The 26,759-nt window shown below is 36.6% G+C and overlaps 2 protein-coding genes across 2 annotated transcripts in view; one reads left to right on the plus strand and one right to left on the minus strand.

The window, feature by feature from the left end:
• The window catches only part of LOC131072634 (uncharacterized), a 135,977-nt gene that overhangs the window by 89,954 nt on the left and 19,264 nt on the right, over positions 1-26,759 (minus strand). Inside the window, exon 2 of the mRNA XM_058008870.2 lies at positions 6,746-7,040. Within this exon, the coding sequence (XP_057864853.2) occupies positions 6,746-6,968 (223 nt within the window). The 5' untranslated portion in view covers positions 6,969-7,040. The remainder of the gene's footprint in view (positions 1-6,745; positions 7,041-26,759) is intronic.
• LOC131858799 (uncharacterized mitochondrial protein AtMg00860-like) lies at positions 20,782-21,737 on the plus strand. Its single transcript, XM_059212250.1, has 2 exons — positions 20,782-20,902; positions 21,166-21,737. Exons 1-2 carry the CDS (start codon positions 20,782-20,784, stop codon positions 21,735-21,737), a joined length of 693 nt encoding a protein of 230 aa, XP_059068233.1.

Genomic DNA, 26,759 nt, shown 5'->3' on the forward strand with positions numbered 1-26,759 from the left:
CAATTAATTTCAAGTAACAAAAAGTAATTAATCCTTCCCTGCAAACAAACGTATATAACCTTGGAGATTTTGCTAATTCACTAACTCTAGGAACTCCATTCTCTTTGAATAATATTAAATCATTATTAGAAGATTAGGCTTACTTTTGTAATAAAGTCACCATAGTGACAAGTGATATTTCAACTTTTTTAGTTTGCTATCATTAGTGATTAGGGCGAGTCGTGTCATGTTTATCCTTTTGCATGTTTTCATCCTCCATTCTCTATGTAAGGAGATGAACCTCTTTGTAAGCGGTATCCTAATAACTCACAGAATAATAATATTTTGTCTATTGGTTTTTATAACATGGTATCAAAGCAGGGAATTACATGAAAAGGAGATTTGTTTGTGAGGGTTTCAAAAAGGAAATATGCACTTTAATTGCAGAATCACGTTGTAATGTCCCTTACTAAGTTTTCGCCTGTTTTAACCATACTTAATCTATCTCAACATGCTTATGCCTTACACTACATTGATTAGGAGACAAAACCATCTTAACCTAAATCCAATCAGTGATAACATAATCTTCTTCCCGATATTGAATTGATAATTCGATCTGATTTATAATCTCAGATTTACTTGTTCATTCAAATTATTATTTCTATATATATATATATGCACATTTATTTACTTTCAGATAGTATTATACTATATGTTTTACTGCAAACTAGTCCTTATAAAATATTATTTGTCTGATCAACCCTTGTACATATATATATAAAAAGAAATAAATAAAAACAAATAAATCATATTATATTCTCTATAATATAACTTATTAATACTGCCATTTTCCAAAACACTGATCATTAATCTATCTAATAGCTGTGATGGCAGACAGATCTGACATGCATCAGATCTGGTCTGCCATTGTATGTGAAATTCAATATGTCTGCCTCACGTATAATAGTCTGTATTAATATTACTATTAAATCCTGCATAGAAATACTACCAGGTTGTATATAATTAGCACATCCCTGTGCATTCTGCCCAGAACCAAGATGTTACTGTCTGGAACTTAATAACAGTTCCCTGATATTGATCTTGAAGTATATTCAACCAGTTCTTGACAATAGACCAAATGGTCAGAATTGAGCGATCCTGATTAGGATAATAAGGAGTTAAAGATATATCCCCTTCTGAAAGAGTTCCACCTCCATCTTATCTCTTGCATGTTGGGAAAGGTTGCCATCAAAAGCTATGTCTTTTCTTAATTATATCCCCACCTAATTAGATCACCCCTCTTCATAACATAGAAGATCGACTCTCTTAATGCTTCGTATGGTTGCCAACATAGTGTTTGTAATCCTCTTAATTGCTGCGGTTTAACTATGGAATGTAATTACCAATCTTGTATCATGCACATAGACTAATCATTATCAATTAGTCTCTTGGCGGTAACTGTTGTCATTTTATGACACCTTGGTCCACCAATGAGAAGCAATCAGAGATATGAAAAATGGACCAGCGTTGCTCCAAGATTGATCAAGAAAGGATGATGGAGTCATGAGGTGAAGTGTTGTTTTGTCGAAGGTTCCTAGGCCCTCTCTTTTCCCTTCTCCGGAACTCTGGAACCTCGAGGTTCCGAAGTTCTTTGCCCTTGTCTCCTTCCTTCTTCCTTTTTAGGAACTCTGGAACCCCGAGGGTCTGAGGTTTTTGCCTTAGTCCTTTCTTTGCCTTCTCCCTTCCCCGGATCTCCGGAACCTCGGGGTTCTGAAGTTCCTTGCCTTCTTTGTTCTCTTTGTTCTCTTCTTCCGAACTCCGGAACCCCGAGGTTCCAAAGTTCCTTGTCTTAGTCTCTTCTCTCCAGAACTCTGGAACCCCGAGGTTCCGAAGTTCCTTTCCTTAGTCTCCCATTCTCTTGCCCGGAACCCTGAACCTCCGAACTTCCAACTGGCGACACTTCTGGACGGCATGATCGACACTCAAGGCTTTAAATGCTCCGACAGCTTTGGCGACTTATGCACTTTCTTTTGTGGAATCACAGGGGTGCATTTAATGTTTTTGGCAGGATTTCCATCAAGGGAGGTACGGGGCCATGCTTGGTGACTTGTGTCATGACTGCATACTCTGACTTTGGAAGGTCAATCAATCCACGTTCTCAAGGTTGCCTTTTGTGGTATAGCTAGGTTGCTTGCATGTACAAGTCAAGTGTATGCACTTCCCGACTGGCATACAGGGGTCATGATCACTCTTGTAACCATTTTTCTAAATAAAGGTTGTTAAGCCTCATTAAAAATGGTTCTCTCCTTGCTGGCTTGAGCTATTCCATGCTCTCCCACTTCTCTTGTATTTATCTTGCATTTATGCAACTGTAAGTTTGGCCATTGGCCTTATAATTAATTGAAATCACCATTCTTGCCTTCTTTCAACTTATGTATGTTGTGTATGTTTCCTTACCTTCATCATAGGTGTATGTTTTGTGGTTCCTCTCTCATATATGCTATGTTAAATTTATTTCTGAGTGTGACTTGTGGGAAACCTTCTCCCATCTTGGCATTCAGTGGATTCTAACCTTCATACATGCATTGGGGTCACTCATACAACTGAAGTTTGTGCATCTCCTGGGTGTTTCAGTTAATTCTTTGTGTCATTTAGGGTAGGGAGAGAAACAATCTCTTCTTGGTGCATCACCTCCTTTTGTTTTAAGCATTTCTCTCTTCCCTTTCCCTTTGCAATCCGTTAGGATAGGCCTAGGAGTTAGTTTTGAAGTGTTGAGTTGGTTCAACACCTACACCTGGATTGAGAAGGAAGCCGGCCTTCTCCGGAGATTCAACCCCTTGCGCAAGGTCCCACACCTCGGCGTTGTTTCCATGTTTCACAAGGTTGCTGAGTTGATAGCTCAGCAACAGTGCAAGCTTTTGTGATAACAATAACCATTTATAAATTTGCTTATTCGATCATCACTCATGGGTGATTTATTATGTAGGGATTGTTGTTTGCTAGCCAGCTTAAATACATGAATTACTTATTGCGACTTTTGAATGCATGATCTCCTTTACTCGATTGATGACAGTTTATCGCTGACTTTCTTTAATATTTTTAAAATATGATCGCTTCTTTATGTATCGCTGCTCATATGTGGATCTGATGCTAAGTCCACCATATTATATGGATTCTCTCTTTGTCTCAGGACTACTGTCTTCAGTCTGGAATCTGTATTATTCCACATTCTTAGGATGCTTCAAAGTTTCCATAAATGGGCTCTGTAATATCCTCTTTTAAAATAAAGTCTGCTGTTATCTTAATGGGAGTCGAAACTAACAAGTTTTTAATTTAAACTTAAATGTCTTCAATCATATCTCTCTTGACTGTAAATTACATTTATAATTTATAATATATATAAATTATGTTTATGATATAATATAAAATTAATTTATTTTTATTTGAATATTTCAAGAATATCATTAGTAATAAATACTAATTAATTAATTAATTAATTTCAAATAATCATTCGTTCATAAATATTATATTATATTAATTAATAAATAATAATTGCTTCATTTAGGTTATATATATAGTAATCAACAAGGTGACGTGACACACGTGCAGTTGAAATCACACAATTTTTCCATGAAAATCAACCAGTTTCTGGTAAAAATTGCCTCCAAAAATTACAATTTTAATCTGCAAATCACAACCAATGCTTTGTAGAAATCGCTCCCACAAATTTTGTGTGGTTTTCTTTTGCCAATCATGCCAATATTTTTTTAAATTGCTTCTACAAAACTCATGCTGCCTTTTTTTTCCTCTTTATACTAAAGTTCCAATGCATTTTTTTTTGATAAAATGAAATGCAACTTTATGCGAAAAAAAAACCACAATTGATCAACAACAATGACTAGGGTTTGCAGGTTGTTTGAATGAGAATTGCAGCCTTCAATGTGTTAAAAAATCACATGGATTTATTCATTGGGTTTTGGCAGGTCATGCCCAGTAAGCTCAACGGCTACGGCTTTTGGCCAAAGAACAGTTTGCTTATAATTTTGCACTGGCTACAGCTCATCTAATTTGTGGCTAGGGTTTGTGCCAATGTTCAAATAGGGCACAAATTTCAAGGCAATTTGTTGAAGTGTGTGTTAGGATTTGCAGTTCACCATTTCAAACCTGAGGCAAGCATTTTCTGTGATGTTTTTATGCAGACCAGCGTCCTAAGGTTTTTCAAAATTTTAGAAACGAAGTCGTAAGATTTGAAAATCTTCAATTTTGTTATATTTTTCAGAAATGGAAATTTTGTTGGATAGATATTTTTGTTTCAACATCAACACCTAGAAAGTAAAAATCCAAATGTAATTGATGCACAAGAACTATAGAGAATACTAAATGGAAATGAGAAACTTCCTATAGATGCTAGTAAAGTATTGGAATTGTAGAGCAGAGATGATAAAGACAAAGCCATTATTGTTCTTGCCCTCTCTGATTCAGAGTTGCATCATATAGATCTACCAAAACCATCTAAGGAAACTTATGAGAATTTGAATACACTATTTGGAGCAGCAACAGCTAATGAAAAATTTTCTTTAAAGCTTCAACTTTTCAAGTTCACAATAACCAATGGAATCACTATGTCAAGCCACATGAACAATCTGAGATCTCTTGTTTGACAACTAGCAAAAGTCAATATTGTAGTGGATAATGAGAAAGCTGAAGCCATTTTACTAAACAGTTCGTCTTCAAAATTCAGCAATGTCGTCTTTACTCTTACTCAACTTTCTTCTAAAAGTTTAGAAGATATGATTTTAGCTCTTCTAGCTGAGGAAATGGGATATATTGTAGGAGATACAAAAGATGATCCTCAAACTGAGGTAGCATCGTAATCAAATAGAAGAAGATCTAATAAGAACAACATAGGGACAGAATGCTACTATTGCAAGAAAATAGGCCACACAGCTTAGAACTGTAGGCTTTAAGTGAATGATGTGCTCAAACAAAACCTCAAAGGAGCTAATGCAGTCATTGTTGAAGATCCTCCAAATGTTGACAATGGTGAAGAAGTTTTTTATGCATTTTAAACAAGTCTAGTTTTTTGAGGATAGGTAGGAAGCCGGTATAGACAAAGCTCAAAATGGATGGTTGCCTAGTTAGCTTGGGGGTCTGAGGATCTTGGGAATCATACCCTTATGAGGGTTATGAGACAAACTGATGGAGCTGTATTGGTGTAGCTCAGCATGGGTTGTTGTCCAATGGTTTGGGAAATAAATGATTCAAACGTTCAGGAAGGTGATAATGCAGGAACTTCGGAATTCAGCTTACGAGCTACACCTTTACAAAAGTTCAAGGTAGCTTAATGGAGTTCTACCTCAATTGTGGTTGTTTTAAAAGTGAAGCTTCTGAAGAATGGAAAATTCATGGTTCAAGGTGTTTTTTAGTTTGATAGGTTTTGCTTTTTAGTGTAGTAAGCCTTAAGGGGAGTAATAGAATAATATTAAATAATTATTAGAAGATAAGGCTTACTTTTGTAATAAAGTCACCTTAGTGACAAGTGATGTTTCTATTTTTTAGTTTATTTAGCATTTAGGGTGAGTCATGTCATGTTAATCCTTTTACATGGTTTCATCCTCCATTCTCTATACAAGGAGATGAAAGCCTTTGTAGTTGATATTCTGATAACAAATAGATCTATTGGATTTTATAACAAGGTTGCGATGTAGTAAGTGGGCTAGCCCCACAAAGTAAAATGATTGATAAGATGTAATGTCCCCTTTTTGAAATGAGATAATAATAATAATAATATCAAAACATATCATATAAAATATAATATAAATATAAAATATTAAATTTAATTTGAATTTTATCAAAAGTGAAGGAGTATGCAAAAAACTCATGACTATTGATGGAAAATGATATACAAGAGACCAAACAAGGAGAAGTAACCACCATATGAAGAATAAATCTTTTACTATCTGATTATTGCTCCTTTAGAACACGGAACTGCAGTTCATTTAACTTGAAGATGAAACCCCTCATAGCAGGAATTCAAGGACAGAAACACACAATTTCTCAAGAGTGATTTCACACGGAAATCACCTTTGTGCTAAGTTGACGGATCTTCTAGTAGACATTATTAAAATTTCAATTATTAACAGTTGCTATTTATCAGCAAATCTGATTGATATCTTTAAAAGAGATTTAATTGTGCAAATTTGATAAATTATCAGAAATAACAATTGTAAAAGTTATAATTTCTGGTGTATTTATTATTATATAGAAATTAAAAATAAACTTGATTGGATATTACAAAGTATTTCCTCTGGGATATTAAAAACTCAAAACAGGTGTTCTAGATCAGTATACACAGAAAAAAAAAATCGAGTTTTCAAAAACAGGCATATATATGTATGCAAATGAATAACTATCAAAGTAGATTCTGCAACTGTTATCTTAAGTGCAAATACAACTTTAAAGACATGGTCCCGGCCATTTTACTTATCATGAACTATTTCAACTTGTATAGCAAGCTGCCAATGGGAGAAAACGATTTGTTTAAATTTTTCTTAATTATAGATCAGATTTTTCATAATTAAGTGTGATAACTAGATAATATTTTACTGCAAAACCGATCATTATAGTAAAGAAAAAAGACCTATTGATAATAGCAATATATCATTTCATTATCCAGTAAAGCTCTCAAGTTAATGTGATAAACATCACAGATGCCCTATGGTTTGTAAATCGGAAAAACAAATATGATAAATGGTTGAGAAAGTACCACAAGGAATGAGTATTGCCCCTTCTTCAGGTGAGACATCTGAATGGTCCTCAATCTCCATATGTGTTTTTGCCCTTGACACTTCAAAACCTAATCCTCCACCCATTCCTCCACCACCTATTCCCACTCCATCTCTGCCCTTAAAATCATCATCAAAAGATGGCTTAGCTGAGGGTAGGTCCAACACATGTGCCTGCAAGGCATGCGAAGGTTCTGTCATCATATTTGAGTCCTTGTCAGGATCCTGTTCATGAGATGGCTCTGGTGCTACGGGTTGGGAACTCCGTAATAGAAACTGCATGGCAGTTGCCCTTTAGTGTCTGCACAATTGAAAGTACAAACTTTCATAATTCCAACAGAAAAGACTAAAAGAGCCATGGACAAGTAGAGAAGTACTTTTTGTAAATATAAACTATTCTTTCTGAACGAAGAGATAGATATTCTACATTTATGATTCAATGTGCAAACATAAAGAGCTCAGAAATGAAGCACATGCAACATGCAACACAACTTGGAAGGAAGAAGTAATGTTGTAAATAAAAACTAAAACACTTTAATAGAGTCTAAAATTGGAGTAATTTATTCCTCTATAAGTACTTAAAAGTGGCTTGTAATAGGTGTGAATAATTTTAGAACTATAACATCAAGCAAATAATAATTTGTTTGAATAGAAGCTATGTATAACCCTTGGTGCCAGCAAAAGACTTATGAGAGCAAGCATGATGTAACAAATCAATATCTGATAAACTAAAATTCCCTTTCACTTCATGTTTCTTTTGTATGCAATTGATTTTTGAATTTTGCCAATATAGACTCATAGAAAATGTATTTTGTATCCTCTGCTTTAACAATCATACAACTGCATTAGCAATTTGAGTAACAAACAACTCATACCTCTCCATACAAATCATACCAAGCATCAACTCAACTTGAATCTTCAGGTCTAAGCGTGCTCATCAACCCAATGGTAAAGTGGTAACCAGAGATATCAGTCAAACCCTAAACATTACCCTTTTTGTCAGGCAATCTTGAGTTGTGGTTAGTTTTGTGTTGTGTTAAAGACCGCAGTTGTCTTCTCAAAGTCAGATAATGTTAATTAATCATTCTCACTTGAAAAAAAAATTAATCTTGCAATTAAATAGCATTTTAATACTTTTGTTATTCACTTAAGTTAATGTAATGTAAATAGTACAAAGTAATTTAATTAATCAATTTCGCAAGGAGGAGATGTAATTATAATAATTTAAAAAGAATAAATTTCTTTGTGGGCAAATATTTGTCAATATGCATGTCGGGAGTTATAAAAAGGAAATTAATGAATTTATTTTTGGAGGATTCTTGGATACATGGAAAAAGAGGATATTTTTGGGGGTGTTGGGCAGGGGGTGCAGGAAGCATTGCCGTGAAGAAATCATGGGGAATTTTTAAAAAAATTATTGAATGAATATTTTGCCTGGTTATACTGGAGATTTAATAGAGGTTATTCAGAAATTTTCTGGAAAAATATTGGTTGAAGCTTGTTTTGGTTTGGCTGGCTCTCTGATTTGGGATCGAGAACCTTCTGATTTCAGCCCGTGTCTACAAAATTTCTTCCTGAAAAGCGTTTGAGGTAGGGTTTTTATTTCTAGTATTGCATGTTTAAAAATTTTCTTCCATGTTGAAGAAATTGATGGTTGTTTTCTGATTTTAGTTTGCGAAAATTAGCTTAATGGGATCCATAAATTAGAAATGGGGGTTGTTATGGAAAAAGATTTATTTGTGTAATGATTTTGATTCCTCTGTGTTGAAGTTGTTTTTCAAAATTAAATTTGGGGTTTCATAAATGTTCGTTTGGAAATTATGGGATTATAAATTGGGGATTATTGTATAGAAAAGAGTTTCATTTCTTGAATTTCGGTTATGAAATCAGAATATTGGAATTCCAAAGAAGTCTTGGGGTTTTGTTGTAAAATGCAAATCCTGGATGTTAGTTTTGGGCTATTTGTTTCTTTGTGAAATTCTCTGTCAATTTACTCCCCTGTAAGCATGTGTTCATTATTATTGTAAAATTTGTGTAGTTGAATTATATTTCCAAGGTTGTGTTATTTTAATTGTTCTTTTAGATTTACTGTCCTGTGTCTGTTAATGGAGTATTCTGGATATATATATATATATATATATATATATATATATATATATATATATATATATATATATATATATATATATATATATATATATATTCATTATTAGTTTTATTTTGCCTGTGTGTTTTTTTTGTTGGTAGCTGTGGGAGGTAATCCCACAGCCGTGGGTGCTTCCCACGAAATTGTGGGATGTAACACCCACAGCCGTGGGGATTTCCCACGGACTGTGGGCTGTTACTCCCACAGCCGTGGGAGCTACCCCCGGACTGTGGGCTGTTACACCCACAACCGTGGGTTAATCCCATAGCCTCCCCTTTTAATTCGTGCCATGCGATATTTTTTTTTTAATATGGCCAGAGTGTTTTGCTGTCCATTTTGATTTTTTTGCCAGTTCAAATCAAATGCTTTTGTTAATAAATATATTTATAATTATATATATACTTATGTTGTTTGTTTCTATGACATGGTTGTACAGGCTTACATTTCTGATATTCATTTCAGTTGGGAATTTAATATTTAATTTGTTGCACCTTGGATAAATTTTCTATTTTAATAGACATAAATCAAAAATTGCTTTAGTAAGAATTATAGAAGGGAAAACCTTGTGTTTGATATATAGAATATTAAAATAATGGTTTCTCTAATAACACGAAACAAATAGAAAAGAAATGTGAATTGATGATTTAGCTGAGATAATGGAGAATTATGTTCAATGTGAATTCCTCAGGTTGTGCGATGCTTGTAATCTCGCTATTTTGAGCATTATGAGAGTATTATTCTTCTCCTTAACTTGGTTATCAGAGATGATATTTTGTCTAATTTTGCTAAAGTGGACAACTTCTTGTTCTTTTTGTAACCTTTCATTCTGGTTTTCTGTGATCATGGGAAGGTTCTTTGTTTTGGTTTTGGAGGTCTTGGGAGGGAATTTTATGGAATCTTTATTGTACTGTCTTGTTTTCCCTTCTTTGGATTTAAATCCCAGCCTGAATGTATATTTGGAAGCAAGATGGTAATTCCTAGCCTTCTTTGGATCCTCCCTTTGTAGTGCTTTTTCTAGTAAGAGGGTCATGCCTTGCTATGGTATTATAGTGATTTCCTTCTTGAGATTTCCTGCTTGGACTTTGGTTTTGTTTATTTCCTGGATGCATTCATGGGAGAGTAGCTTTCTTTGGGGGTCGGGACCCAAAGTGGTCACCAGGGTAACCCAATGAAAGTTAGTAAACAAGTGATAACATAACTTAATGAATTGGGGATGGGTAGTTAGTTCACACTAAATAAGATAATTATTTTGATGCCACTCTTACTTCCGAATGCTCGTATAGGTTCGGGGTAAGATGAGAAGACCTGGAATGGCGTCCACCAATCTTGTCTCCATGAAAGGTTGGTGTGGTCCACTAGAGTTGTATGGGGGCCGCGGGTCGGGAGAGGTTACCAAGGTAACCCAGGCTGGGGGTCGAGACCTAGTGAAGACCTACCAGGGTAACTCATGACAACCTAGTGATGACACTCTTCCCAGTTGCTTACCTAGTGGTTTTCTTGATTAATTCTTTGTGTTTGCTTAGGCTTCTGGAACTTAGTTGTTGTTCTTGTGAGTTCTTGATCTTGTTTGTGATTATTTGTGAATGTATTCTTGTGAGCCTCGAGTTGGCCTTGTTCACTTTTCCCCTTCCTTGTCTCTGGGATCTTACTGATACCTCCTAGCACAGGTGGTGGACCTGATGGTACCACATGGTTGGGTGGAGTGCTATTCGCACCCATCGGGTTTTAGTATGAGTTGCATCATAATCGAGATGGTTCGAGAAGAAGACCGAAGATCTACCTTGCCCTCCAACTATTGAGCTTTTGACATTTTTGTATTTTGAAGATTGTATCCATAAGGATACCTTGTAATGTAATTTATGATCTTATGTATACTCTCTTGACAATGTAAACCGAATCATGTACCTTGGGAAGGACAATGTAATATTATTTGTAAAAGTTTCTCATTTCTTCATTTACATTTGATTATGATATTTGTGTTATATCATTGTGAGGCCTTGATGACACTTATATGATTTATATGTTCTTTGCATCTTATCTAGTATCATCTTCTAGCATTGGTTAATGTATGGTTTATTTCTTCTTTTAAAAATAAAAATAAAAATTATTCACTTTTTTATTGTTTATTATTGTATTGTCCTCTAGGCCTCATAGTACAGCGACCAAGAAAGATTCTACACCTTTTCTAGACTTGTATTTATAATCTAGATTCCAATTTATGTATTTGAAGTTTTCTTTTGACCATTTAGAGCCAATATAATGTTTATCCTTTTTTAATTGGGAGGCGTTGTTCCTTCCAATAGTAGTTGTTATAAAAACTATGTCATGCTACTTTAAAATCCACTCAGCCGCCAATCATTTGTTCTATTTGCAAACGCATCAAGATTATAGGAGCTGATGCAAGGGCATCTCCTTGCCGTTCCTTGTTTTGTGTCCCTTCTTACAATTTTGGTTTTTTTGTTTGTTTTCTTGAGTTTGTTTCTATAGGTTAGTTTAGTTTTGGTTTTGAACAACCTGTCGAAGGGTTTTCTGTCTAATTGGCGACGGGAAGATGGGAAGCAACAGCCAAACTGTTACAAACAACCCTGTTGGCAGTTTGACGTTTAATACAACTCACTGCCCTCCTATTTAAAGGGGGATTGCTAGTGTATCCAGGTTGGCCAGTCTCCACAAAGAAGAACAAAGGAAATAGACAAGAGAAGGCTGCCAATGAAGAAGTCGATCATAATTGATCGATCAATCCTACAAAGAAGAAGGCCGTAGAAAACTGTGGAATGTACAATGATTGAAAATGTTAGACTGTCTGATTCCTCTAGAAAATAAATCACATTGTAATGACTGGTGAATTCAGTGTAAATAAAGTTTCGTGCATATTCTCTTGTTGAAGTTCTTTTAAGTTTGTGTGTATTGAATCTTGTCTCCTGTTGCAACTGAAGTAGAATTGTTATTTACTCAAACATTGGTTAAATGTCCTAAACTTCCCCTCATTATTGTTGTTGTTACTTGATTGTAAGTTCCTATCTATTATATGTATTTTGGTGATCAGCAAGGCGTGTCATCATAGCGGTATCAGAGCCTAAAAGAGATTGGGCTTTTGTTGAGTAGACAAAATGCCTCCTAGGAGAATGGGTAGAGGAGGAGCCCAAGGAAGAGGTAAAAGAGGGCCTGATGTAGTCCAAGAGATGTTGCAGCATTTGATTGCTCAAATGGATGCCATGTAAAGGGCATAGAGAAGAGGAACAACTGGCGATGATGTGAGTGATGTTTGAGAGGAAGAACAACCATGGGATGGTGAGGAAGAAGAACAGGAAGAACTTGAAGGGTTTGAGGAAAGACTATTGAGGACAGTGATGAATATTGGTTCCAAACCTAAGAGATTCCTACGTATTCGGGAAGCCTCAATGGGGAAGATCTAATTGACTAGATCAATGACTTAGACAAGTATTTTGAATGAGGAAGTTGCAGAGGAAAGGAAAGTAAAGTTTGCATGTACCAGATTGAAGGGCCACGCTACTATCTGGTGGGACTTTGTCCAATCTGAGAGAAGAAAGAAAAATAAAGACAAGATTAACTCTTCGGATCGGATGGTTACAAAGTTGAAGGCTAAGTCCCTTCTAGGAGATTATCAAACTAATCTCTCGAAGAGATTGCAAAACTTAAAACAAAAGGAAATGTCTGTAAAAGAGTATACGAAGGAATTCTATAAACTAGTGATTAGATCAGGGCATAGTGAGGAAGACTTAGAAAAAGTGGCAAGATACATGAATGGGTTGAAGTATAGTCTACAAGATGAATTAAGTCTCGTGTCCCCTAGAAGTCTAGAAGAGGCTTATCAACTTGCCATTAAGGCAGAAGAGAAGTTACAGAGAAAGCAAAGTCAACAAAAGAGAAAGAGGGGAAGAGATTTTAGAGGAAGGGAACAAAAAACTAGTAGAGGACGGAAACCTCATCAAGGAGAAAAGGTTGGAAGTTCTAGTGGAACAGACAACAATGATAGAGGAGGTTACCAAAAAAAAGGTGGAAGACCCTATGGTAGAGGTGGTTCTCAAGGTAGATGTCAAGGGTTTGCTAGAAAGTGTTTTAAGTGCAACCAATATGGACACAAAAGTTGGGAATGCCCTGAATAATCTCAAGGAGAACATTCAAAGTTTGAGAGAAGTAATCAAATAGTCCATGCTGACCAAAAGAGTGCAGGATCACCTATTCACCACAAGGAGAAACCTGAATCAAGAGAATCATTGTTACTAAAGAGGGTCTTGTTGAAGCCCCAAAAAGAAAATCAAGAACCAATCCAAAGGAGAGCCTTGTTCAAAACCAAATGTAAGTCCAAAGGTAAATGTTGCAAATTAATCATTGATAGTGGTAGATGGTAGATAAGTTAGGCATTACAAAGATCAAGCATCCGTCTCCTTATGAGGTATCATGATTACACAAAGGACATCAATTGTTAGTAAATGAGTAGGCCTAAGTTGATTACAAAAAGGACATCAATTGTTAGTAAATGAGGATACTCTTGGGAAAATTACAATGCCATATTTTGATGGAAGTGACAAATGTACAGCAAGAGCATGGGTACAAAAGTTAGATAACTACATGTCATTGAGACCTATGCCCGAAGAAGATGCTATCAGGTTTGCCACATTACATTTGGAGGGTGTTGCTCATGAGTGGTGGTACCATGGATTAATCACACTTGGTCATAATCACATCACCACTTATGCGGGATTCACGGACATGCTGATAGAGCAATTTGATCGCAAGGATCCGGAGATGTACTTCGGAGAATTAGCACAGCTGAAACAGGTGGGTAACTTGGAGACATATATCGGTGATTTTCAAAGACTATCAGTTATGGTGCCTAGCATTAGTGAAAGGAGATTGGTTGTCTTGTTCATGGAAGGATTAGTGGAGCCACTAAGAGGCTGGTTGAAAGCCTTTGACCCACCTACAGTACAAGAAGCAATGAAGAAAGCAAGGTGTATGGATTTTGCAGCCCCTAAAAACAAAAGTTCGCATAAAGAAACTCCTACCAGCAATGAAAGTCCTCAACAAATTGCTGATAAAAAAAAAGAAATCAGCAACTATGGTGGATGAGGAGACACAAGAAGAGTTGAGGAGAAAATTATGCTTTTGGTGCAAGGAGCCTTACAGTAGAGAGTATGATTGCCCCTTGAAGCCTAAGGGCAAGGCAAATCGTGCAATGTGGGTGTATTATGAGGATCCTAGTTCTAAAAATTCAGATCAGCCAGCTGTTTTAGGAGACAATCAGGGTGGAAATGCTGCAATAGAGTTGGAGCCGGATGGGAATCTATCTCCTATAGCTTTATTTGCTGACGAGCAGGGCGAGATTACTTTCCAATTCAGAGGATCAGTTGATGGGCAGCGTTGCATTGCTTTGCTTGACACTGGAGCAACACGGAATTTCATTGATGAAGGATTTGTGGCACGATGCAAGTTGCAGACAAAGGATTTCAAGGGATTTTGAGTTAGAGTTGTAGATGGATATAGCCTCATGTGCACCAAACGGATATGTGGTATCACCTTGCAGCTGAATGATTATGAGCTACAAGCTGATTTTTATGTGGTTAACATGGGGGCAGCAGATGTAGTCTTAGGAATGAAATGGCTCCAAGACATAGAAGAATTTACCCTCAAAGTACCTAAGTTGGAAATGAAATTTAAATCAAATAATAGGGATTGTGTTGGGGGGAATTGTGGATGGAAGCTTGCACTCTATCTCTCTTTGTGGGAAAGTGAGTAGGAGAAAAGAACAGATGGTTATTCAAGAGGAGCATGAGATGGTGGATAACCCATTGTTTGAGTTTGATGCTACATGGTTGTTGGATAATCCACTCTATGATTTGGATGTGGATCATTCTCCTAATAGTGATGATTGGGATCCTTCTAGTGCATCAGGATTTCATACAGGTCTCATAGAAGGAAAATCGGAGGTGTATATAGTGAGGAGTTTTTACAGCTTCACATTTGATCCTCAAGATCATGGCTTATTTCAGATGCATAGTTCAAGGCTACATGTGATGGATGGCTTATTTGATGGCTCACTTTCTGCAGAGATTGGGAGCAAGATTGGTCAGTCATTTGACTTGCTTCCTCATGAGGCTTATACTCCTGTAGCATGTGATGAGGTAATTGACTTGGTTCAGCAGAATCAATTGGTGATGTTAGTGCTGGTTTTACAAGAGCTATGTGGTGACAGCAGGGACATTACACAGATCTTCCCATGGGATCCAAATGGGGGTGATTATTCTTGCATCTATGATTGCTTGGGGACAAGCAATTTCAGGAGGGGCAGATTGTAATATCCCCATTTTGGGAGAGGAATTATCTAATTAATTTAATTAGTTAAGTGGATAGCTTAATTAATTATTTTAATTAATAATATTAAGTAAATTATTTATAAAGTTATCAAATAAATTAAAAAAAATTAAAAGATGACTTTATATTTAATTAATTTAATAAGGTGACTTAATTAAATATTATATCATAAAGTCACTTCTAGAAGCTTCTAGAGATGGACGGGAAAAAAAAGTATAAAGCGATATCTAGTTGAAGCTTCAAGGCAGCTTGGGTTATTGATTTGGATATTGATTGGGTTTTGTGGAATCGAAGGGTTTCTGCAGATCTTCGTCTTTTGGAACGAAAACTCCCATAGATAGCATAACTAAGGAAGTGAAAGATCTTCCAAAGGGTTGCAGCTAAGAGTGGGAGATAATTCGGTGTTACATATTGTGCCTAATGTGTTTTGTTGCATATTCATGGTAGTTGGTTTAAAGGTGTATTCAGCTTATCATTTTGGTCATCCTATGTGCATTAATCTTTATTGGAGAAGGGAAACAATTTAGTTGGAAATCAGTTGGAAGTGGGAAATTGGAGGCAGCCGCCCTTATTGCAGGTCTGAGATAATTCGAACTTCCTTCATACCCTCGAGTTTGCCTGTATCTCTTAGTTGAAGTATCAAAGTGAACCTTGGAGGACAGCGATTACATTGGGGATTTTAGGCGATTCTCATTGATGCATTTGGAAGGAGAAATAGAAAGGATTTGGAGACAAATCAGAACTGAAGAGAATTGTAACAGACTTCCTTTTTCTACAAATTTGCTCATAGTTCTCCATTTTGGCAACGAATCTCACCAAAAAGGATGGCGTCACACTTAAGGGAATAAGGCGATCATGTTAGGAGACCAAGTAAAGGTTTAGCAGCTGATCATAATTTATTTTCAGACTTCCATTAGGAACAGGGGCGATTTTGAAGAACCCTTCGATTTGGCGATGGAAAAGGCACAACAGTTTGGATATTGATTGCTTCTTCAACCACCAAACAAGGCGATTATAATCAGGTTCTATTTTGGGCATCCTTCTCTTTGTAATTACATATTGTATGCTATTCAACATGGCTGCCTTGTGTTCTCAGAAAATTCTGAGTATTCATTAGTAGGTTGCTAAGTATTTGAACACGTGTGAGTAATGTAATGACCCTATTGTCTCTTGAATAAATGGAGTAATTGAGTTGCATCTCTTGATCAATGTTACAAAGGTTTCACGTAGTGTTCCACGGGCGTTGGGGACGGGGGGGGACGCGGGGATGCGTTTTCGGGACGGGGGGACCAAGGGCCTAAATTTGGGGACGGCGGGGGGGTGGCAGGGTGGTGGTGCTCATATACTTATACATATACATATAGTACTTGAAAAACTAGTTTTGAAAAGATGTATAACAGTAAAACAGTATAAGAATTAGATTTCAAATGAAACTATAGGAAATACCAAGATTACTTAGATTAGTAATACTAGTTGCTAAATAAATAATAAAATTTGACAAATGAAATTGTCAAATTGGAGATTCCTCATTTCTATCATATGACTATCGAAAAAGGAAAACAAAAATACGAATATCTAATGCCATTGCTTTGACATCACATGTTTTTTTAAAAATGCTTTTTTGGTTTGCTTTGACGTGGGAACGCGGGAGGGCGTCTCCCTATCCCTCGAGAGACGTTTGGGTGTCTCTCGCGAGACGAGGAGACACCCAGACGTCTCCTAGGAGACGCGGAGACATCTACGCGTCCCAGCGGCGCTTGGGTGGCGGTGGCAGGACGGCGGGGGACATCGCATCCACATCCCCCCGTCCCCGACACGTTTCTGACAGGGGGACGCGTCCCCGTGGAACACTGGTTTCATGCCAACTGTTTGTCAAAATTACAGTCTGTTGTAGCTTCATGTTCTTGCATATGTATTCATACTATTGCATTGGTAAACACAAATACAACTTGCACCATCACCCTAGAGGCTTATAGTGTTGATTGGTAGTCATCCTTTGATTATTCTTTGTGGTTTATGCTTCCAAACACAAGTCTGAAAACTTGCAACAGTCAAAACAGCATAACATGCAAGTTATACTGCAGTCTAGAAACCACATAACACACAGGTTATACAAACTAAGACTTGGAACAGTAGGCTGCCAGCTAAGTGTTTAGTCCTATAACGGCAGGGGATATTTCAGATGATGGATATCCTTTTCTTCCACAAACTCTCTTATTCAAACTGCCATTATGGTGACAATAAATCTGCCACAAAACTGATCACAATTCCCTCATTAAATCCTTTTCAATTTGTTCTCCAATTTGCACTTATAATTCTGTCATAAACTCTACAGATCTACCTTTAGATCTGCATAATCTTCTTTTGTATCTGCTGCAATATACTCAGACATCTGCCTTTAAATCAAAGAAACGGGAATCGCCATGAATTGCCTAAACTTGGCGAGTCCGAGTCCCAGTCATGCTCGCCGAGTCTCTGGGACTCGGACTCGGACTCGTCCGAGTCTGGCTAGCAACTCGCCAGACTTGCCAAGTAGGCGAGTTTGGCTCAAACTCGGCGAGTCCCGAGCCCCAAACTCGGCTACTGCCTAGGTCAAGTAAAATGACCAAAAAAAAACATTTTAAAATGAATGGTCTCGTCTTTGTTCACTACAACCTCCGCCTGAGAATGAGAAAAATTAGGGTTACAACATATCAGCCAATAGAAAAATAACACCCGAGGCATTGCCCCTTGACCCCACCTTGGTGGCACTGCCCCCAAACCCCCGTCGAAAAATATGGGGGGAAACTGCGTCAATAGAAGTAGGGAAAACTTAACCGCCGAGTCTAACACTGATTGGATCGACCAGGTAGATATAGAGACTGAGACTGTAGCCATGGCAGAGGAGGAGTGGAGAGCACGAGCACAGACAAGAGATTCAGAGGCAGATAGTGACACGGATGCTCCCGATGTTGGTGAGCATGGCATGGTGTCACGGGGAGCGGCTATGGTTGTCGAATCATCCAGGACCTACCTTAGATGCCTTCGCAGGGGGCCGGGGCCAGAGGGTGCTACCGTGCAAGCTCCTCTGAGCCATAGGCTTGTAGTTGTATTTACCTTTGGTATTTGTATGAAACATTTGATGATGATCATATGATCACATGGATTTTTTATTCCACGAGTTTTGTAATATTGTATACATTTGACAATATTTATATATCTATGTTTGTTATTTCCTTCAGCTACAATTTGTGTTTATGTTTATGTGATTGATGTATACTTGTGTATGTAATCAAATGAGCCGAGTTTGATGATGTTATTGTGTCTTTAAGGTGTATTCAATAAAGGGTGCCTAAAACAAGTTTTAAATCTTTAAAAATCTCTAAATTTCTTGAGTTTTTCACTTTCCCAAGTCCAGCCGAGTTTGATGCCGAGACCCGAGTCCGAGTCTGATTCAGCCTTGCCAAGTCCGAGCCGAGTCCGAGTCCCATTTCTTTGCTTTAAATTTTCTATTACCTACATACTTTGCTATATTTGCATTCCAACTTTTCAATAATTTTCTTTTAATTCTTTAACTGCAGATCTGAATATTTATTTTATCTTCTATTCTTCATGTCTTCACCACATCTACTATTATTCAGCACACCTTTTAATATGGTGTGTACATCAAATATTTTATCGGGTTGACTCGATACACACAACACACATACTTTTTGAATCTGGTGTGTATGTGTATATGTATATACACTTGTCTTTTCACATACTCACATTCTTCTCCACACTAATATTTTCTCAGTCTGAAATGAGTTCAGAATTATTATTCTCCACTCGTATCTCACATTAATTCTCTCTTTTTTTATTTTAATTCCCCTATATATTCTTTACGTAGCCTTTCCTGAAAAGTTACATTCTTTTTAAATGTCTTTTAACAAACCATCGAATGGTTGTATCTTTCTAAAATGAGATTTTATTTATTAAACTTTTCTCATTAATTATAATCGTACCTTTTCATGTGTTAATCAAAACACAACATTTATCATTTATTAAAGTGCTATCTCTCTTCTAATTACCATAAATCACACTTCCTTGGATAATCGCACCTTTTGTCTTAATCAGTATTTCCTTTGTACAAATCGCACCACTTCCAAATGAATTGTAACTCATTAGTTAACCACATATTAATATTTTATTATCATAAAATCATTAGCTTGGTCAACCACCATATTAGACTGTTTGATCGCTGCAGTTAAGTGTATTGATCTTTATTGCTGCTTTTAATCCTTTTTTATTTGTTTTTATTTATAGATATAAGCCCAAAAACATACTCTCTGCATTAATGTTTTCTTAATCACTGCTTCTGATAGTCAATAATTACTGCTCAAAATAAATCGCTCATTGTCCTTTATTACTGCACATTATAGTATAGGAATCACTGCATTATATCAATTTCTTCCGGATCTCTTTATCGTTGTTCTTCCTTTAACTCTAATATACTCGCTGTCTTCTTCTACTTGTTCTAAACAAACCACTTCTTCAGTCTACTTTTAATATAGTTGCTTTTGATATTTTTCATAAACATGATCGCTGCCAGAATGTAGTCACTATTTTTGGTGAGATGTTTCTTTAAATAGATCGCTGTCATTCTCCTATCCACGTCCTCCTCTATACTTCAGACTAATGAGTATGAGAACGGCACAACCCAATCTGTGAGTGTTAAGCAAGGATGGCAAGTGTATTTAATGTGGTCACAAACTGATACAGCACTGTTAAAATACTCCAGTATCTTTAATTAAGTTGTTATTCTTTTCATTTCTGTGTGTTTTCTTAGTGAATCGACCTTTATTATTAAGTCACCATACTTAATTATTTTCTCAGATTTGTCTTTATCTCCTTTACAATTAAATACTGCATTGCTACTTTTTATCTCACGTATACTCAAAAAAATGATCTCACGTATTCTTGAGTCACAAGTATGGGATCGACCACAAGACCAATGATTATCTAAATCTTTAATTTAGAGAATACAATCAATCTTTTCAATCATGATGATAGATGAACATAATAAGAACATTTATCTTGATAGTAATGACCAGAATAGAGGCACCAATGATAACTTTGTCTTCACTTCTTTCAAACTTGTAAACCTTCTCTTTAATTTCTTTGACATCAATGACAATGAAATCCAATCATCTACGTAACCTTGACATCAATGACAACATTTCCAACAAAGCATACCTTGATGCCACTCCAAGGGTGAGAAGAGGACAGCAGCAGTAGCAGCAACAGTAAGGTAATGTTGGTAAGTGGTAAGGAATTCATATATGATATGAAGAATGAGGAAGTAGGATTTGCTTTGGTTCTTAAACCTAGGCATGTGTTTATTTCTACAAAACTTGATGATTTGCCTCCTAAAGTGCAAGGTATTTTGAATGAATATTTAGATATTGTTGCATCTGATTTGCCTATTGAGTTGCACCTATGAGGAGCATTAGCCACCATATGGATTTGATTCCACGAGCTAGTCTTCCCAACAAGGCAGCCTATAGGTTGACGCCTATGGAAAATGAAGAGATAAGGAAGCAGGTGGAGGATCTTTTAAAGAAGAGTTTGATAAGGGAAAGCCTCAGCCCTTGTGTTGTTCCCATAGTACTTGTACCAAAGAAAGGAGAGGAATGGCGTATGTACACTGATTCAAGGGTTATTAATAAAATTACTATAAGATATAGGTTTCCCATTCCTAGAACTGAAGACTTAATGGATTGTTTAAGTGGCTCCATGTATTTTTCTAAGATAGATTTGAAAAGTGACTACCACCAAATAAGAATCAGATCAGGAGATGAATGGAAAACAGCGTTTAAGACTAGTGATGGTTTATATAAATGGCTAGTTATGCCTTTTGGATTGTCTGATGCACCTAGCCCCTTTTATGAGACTCGACAGCTAGTCGAAGAACAGCTGTTTCAACAGGCGTGAATGAGGTTTTTAAACGTTTCCTAGGGAAATTTGTGATTGCATATTTGGATGACATTCTAGTGTTTAGCAGGTCTAAGAATGAGCACTTGGAGCATTTGAGGCAGGTTTTGAGAAGGCTACATGAGGAGACGTTGCAAATAAATCTCAAGAAGTGTGTATTTTTGCAGACTGAGCTGATTTACTTGGGCTTTGCGGTGTCCAACAATGGACTAAAGATGGACAAGGAAAAAGTACAAGCCATACTTGAATGGCCAACACCAAAAAGTGTAATGGAGGTAAGGAGTTTTCATGGTCTAGAGAGTTTTTATAGGAAGTTTATTAAATATTTCAGTCATGTGGTAGCACCTATTCTTGAGACTATTAAGGGGAATAAGAAACCATTTGAATGGACTAGAAAGGCTGAAAAAAAATCAAGACTTATCAAACAGAAGGTGAGTGAGCAGCCCATTCTTGCTTTTCCAGACTTTGAGAAGGTGTTTCAAGTGGAGTGCGATGCTAGTGGGTTATGCTATTGGGTTGGCTATTGGGGTTGTCCTTAGTCAAGAAGGTAAACCAGTAGCATACTTTAGTGAGAAACTAAATAATGCCAAGAAAAAGTATTCTTCTTATTATAGTCTTATTGGTCACTTTGGATAGGATAAAACTTATTTGCAATTCAGCACTTATTATTATTGGCCCAAGATGCAAGCGGATGTGAGAAGATATGTAGAAAGGTGCAGCATTTGTCAACATGCTAAAAGGAGAAGCCAAAATGCTGGATTATATCAACCACTTCCAATTCCAACTCGGCCTTGGGACTCTGTGAGTATGGACTTTGCGTTGGGTTTGCCTCGCACACAGAGGGGCAATGACTCTATTTTTGTTGTGGTAGATAGATTTTCTAAAATGGTGCATTTCATACCTTGCAAGAAAACTAGTGATGCCACTAACATTGCAAACTTGTTCTTTAAAGAAGTAGTGAGATTGCATGGAATTCCCAAAAGTATCATTTCTGATAAGGATTCTAAATTTGTGGGTCATTTTTGGAGGACCTTATGGAAGAAATTGGGAACGAATCTGAGGTTTAGTTCTACTTACCACCCCCAAACGGATGGTCAAACAAAGGTTGTTAATCGAAGTCTTGGTAACATATTGAGATGCATTGTTGGAAAAACACCAAGTAATAGGGATTGAGCCTTGGCTCAAGCTGAGTTTGCATTTAATGATTCTCCTAATCGGAGTACTGGATTTAGTCCATTCTATGTTTTATATGGTATGCATCCAAGGGGGGGTATTGGAGTTGAGAGATCTTGGTAACATGGAAAGGGGTAGTGCAGCAGGTGAAGATTTTGTTAAACGCATACATGATCTCCATGAGGAGGTCAAGATGAATATAGAAGGCAAAAATCAGCAGTACAAGCAACATGCTGATCATAAGCAGAGGGAGATACATTTCCAAGTTGGAGACCTTGTATTAGCTAGCCTTCGAAAGGAGAGATTTCCTAAGGGGGAGTACAATAAACTTAAAATGAAAAAGGTTGGTCCTTGTAAAATTCTCAAAAAGTTTTTTGCTAATGCATATGAAATAGCTCTACCTTCCGACCTTGGCATCTCTCCCATTTTTAATGTAGCAGATCTGTATCCTTATAAGGGAGTTGTGGAGGATGGTGCAACAAAGACAGAACTGTCAAACACTGGAACCAGCAAGAACTTCATCTTCTCCGCAAGACATAGAGTGTATTATGGATACACAGTTGTGGAAGAAAACCCGAAAGCATGAATACTTCAGATATCTGGTTAAGTGGCAAAATCATCTAGTACAAGATGCTTCTTGGCTCACCAAATCTGAAGTCAATCAGTTGGGTTATTCTATTGCAGAACTCATGAGCAGGACACAATCAGTTGGGTTATTCTATTGCAAAACTCATGAGCAGGAGCTCATGATCATTTTTCTGCCTGGGGAGTCTGATGCAAAGGGCATCCTTCCCGTTCCTTGATTTGTGTCCCTTCTTACAATTTTGGTTTTTTTGTTTGTTTTGTTGAGTTTGTTTCTGCAAGTTAGTTTAGTTTTGGTTTTGAACTTCCTGTCGAAGAGCTTTCTGTCTAATTGGGGACAGGAAGATGGGAAGCAACAACTTGACAATTACAAACGACCTCGTTGGCAGTTTGACATTAATACAACTGACTGCCCTCCTATTTAAAGGGGTATTGCTAGTGTATCCGGGTTGGTCAATCTCCATGGAAGAAGAAAAGAAGAAATACACAAGAGAAGGCCAACATTGAAGAAGCCGATCATAATTGGTCAATCGATCCTACAAGGAAGAAGTTCGTAAAAGATATGGGATGTATAATGGTTGAAAATGTCAGACAATCCGATTCCTGTAGAATTTGTAGAATTTGAATCACATTGTAATGACTGGTGAATTCATTGTGAATAAAGTTTGGTGCAAATTCTCTTGTTGAACTTCTTTGAAGTTTGTGTGTATTGAAAATTGTCCCCTGTTACAACTAAAGCAGAATTGTTATTTACTCAAACACTGGTTAAATGTCCTGAACTTCCCATCATTATTGCTTCTATAACTTGATTGTAAGTTCCTATCTGTTATATGTATTTTGGTGATCAGCAAGGCGTGCCATCAGGAGCCTAAGCCAACTAAATTTTTTTTAGGGTTTTTTCGTTTTAAAATTTCGCAGTTTTTTTGAGTTATAGATCATCATTTTTGCATCTTTTGAGCTGAAAGGATAAATATATAAGAACTATATGCAATCATTAAAATTTATGATTTCAATAAACAATGCACATAGAAGTCACTAAAGCCAGTTCAGATTTTAATGAAAATTTATAATTTAAATACACAGCACACAGTAAAGTCTCTAAGGTGTGGTGAAAAAACCACTCCAACAGCTATAAATGCCACACATGAAAGTCCCTAAGCTATTAGGGAATCTCGGTACCTCATCCTCAATAGCTGCTGAAAACCTGTAAGCCAAAAATGTGGGGTTTTGATTTTGCTCGAAGATTTAGAGGACCAATCTCTCACTAAAACTAGGGTAGAAATTGGAAAGGATTTGCATCAGATTGGTGATATCCTTGACCACCATATGTCAGAAAGCTTTGGCATTGTTGCCTTTCTAAATCCACTACTCAGAAAAAGGATTGGTCTCCGATCAATAATGCAAATGTTTCATGTTTTTCAAGGGCCCATACTGTCTCTTACGTATCCTTGCTTGACCTTAGTTAAATAGACAGATTCCTAGAAGTTATGCCCTCTCATGTGCATTCTCTTTCAAAGCACTACCCATTCCTGCTATTATTGTTTTCTTTAATGACACTATTTAAATAGCTTATTTTTTCTCTTTTTTAGCTTATTGATTTATGAAAAAAATAAAAGCTAAACTAAGTAAAGTATATTTCCTTTTAAATTTTAACATTGAGATCCCATAAAAGGAATTTAACATTGAGATCCATACTGTCAGGTTATATACTTTCAGCTCCTCACATAGTAACTCCTCAAAGCATAAAATTGGTTGCCCAACAATGCAGAGAAATGTTTCTGCTGGTTATTTTTCTCCTCCAAAACTGTTGATGTGTTTTTATGCACAATGCAACACGGAATAAAATACCAAAGGCACTCTATCCTCTCTTGATCAAAATCTCCTTGGATGCTAAATGATATGATCAACCGAGATGACTGCAAAGTTTCTTTAGTCAAGTCTTGACGTGTAGATAGCTCAATGGGTTGATGTGATTTTTGGTAATCCAAGGGGACTTGCGTTGAATACTTGAATGCTTGCTTGAATATTGCTGGAACGTGGAAATTTCACTTGATTAAAAAAGGGCAAAAGGATAGAGTTTAAGAAGACTACGCTACTCCTAAGAATGTAGGGGCGATGGACAATCTTTGATGAAACTCCACTAAGCCTTCCTTTGACATGCAAAGCAACAACTCCACAAAGCTTATAGTGCGATCTTCTAAGAAATGCAAAATGATGTTCAAAACTTCAAATCACTATTAACAAGAAGGATACTATCAAGGCAATGCATATCAAATTGTGAATAGCAATTGAAGTTAAGCTCCTTTAAGGATTCCAGTTGACCACACAAGGCAAACTTACAATCAGCAAATTGCTAGTGGTATGGATAAATGAATTCCACCATTGATCATTCACAATTCCTTTCTTTCATCTAAACAACATGAAAATGAATTGAGAAGTAAAGACCGTGCAACTTGTTGAAATAACACATTAAATTCACCGTAGCTTCAATGAAATCATATGCTCTTTACAACAAAGTCTTGGCAACAATCTTTGCCTTCTCCTAATCTAACTCCTATTCTATCTTCTAATCTATTCTATATGTTCTTCAATTCTTCTAACATTCCCTTACAAATGAGACATTTGAGACTTCTATAGATAGCTCTATACAATAAATGGCTCAAATTGATTCACAATCGATGGCCGAGATTACAAGATCAAAACCCTAATTAGGGTTTGTTATAACAACTCCCTTTGACCAATGAGAAAATTGCATTTAATTTGACATGTGTTCCATATTGACTGTGAACCAATGAAATATGAGGTTAGGTATCTCAAAGTTTGTGCCGTCATAGGAAGAGTCAAGTACATTGCATCTAGATATGCTGATGTGGAACTCATCAATTGGGTGGGTGATGACATCTCGGTTTGCTTGGTAGACTTGACACTCAACATCACAAGCTTGCTCAATGTGGTGATGATGGGAAACATCAACTTCGTCTAGTCAACCCCTTATCCTTGCTTCCCCATATTGCCTTTTGATGATTGTATTTGTTGCCATGATGTAATGAAAGCTTTTGAATATCCTCAAGTCTTTCTTGTGTAGTCTCCTTCCTTGGTATCATTGTGCTTGCTTTGATCTCTGCTTTGCATGACTCGAACTTGGTCTTGAAGTTGAACTACCCTCCTTGGAGTGTTGTTCTGATGTCAACAATCAAGCCTGCCCTTTTGATTCCCTCCTTTGTCACCTACAAAACAAACAAGAAGGCATCAAACACATATAATTCATATTTAACAATACCTACCTTTCTCCTTGTATGCCCTGATCTGTCTGATTTTTATGTCTACTTTTACCCCTTTAGATCTGATTCTGCTTACTCATGTTTGACTTTGTGTTTGCCACAGGTATGATTATGTATGGAAAATTTACTTAGCTTTGCCCAGGCTGCCTTCAAAGTAGATTGAAAATGCCTCCAATTTGATCTCAAGCAACCTAATTTAAAATCGCCTTCTTTGATCAATGGAATGATCAAGGAATTCACTGACCTTTGCAAATTAAATCACTGCCTCAAGGTAGAATTTGATCAATGTAATGATCAACAGACTCGCTGATCTTTGTTACCAAAAATCTCTGCCTTCTAAGTATTTCGCTTTGCTCTTGATCAAAATTATTAATTGCTTGCTGAATGATGTTTTAGAATGAAATGAAATACCTCCTTTATATAGGTGTTTGAATACCAAGGGTTGCCTCCTTTCACCTTAGGCCGACATGCACTTTCAAGTAAAACATTTTATTTTGTTCCTTGCTGAGCGCCTATACCTTATTA

The sequence above is a fragment of the Cryptomeria japonica genome, chromosome 10, assembly GCF_030272615.1.
Source record: "Cryptomeria japonica chromosome 10, Sugi_1.0, whole genome shotgun sequence".
Lineage (NCBI taxonomy): Eukaryota > Viridiplantae > Streptophyta > Pinopsida > Cupressales > Cupressaceae > Cryptomeria > Cryptomeria japonica.

Coding starts and splice junctions, on each gene's coding strand:
- LOC131858799 (XM_059212250.1), top strand. CDS start 20,782: ATGGAAAATGAAGAGATAAGGAAGCAGGTGGAGGATCTTTTAAAGAAG. Junction 20,903..21,165: donor AAAGAAAGGAGAGGAATGGC/GTATGTACACTG, acceptor GAGACTCGACAG/CTAGTCGAAGAACAGCTGTT.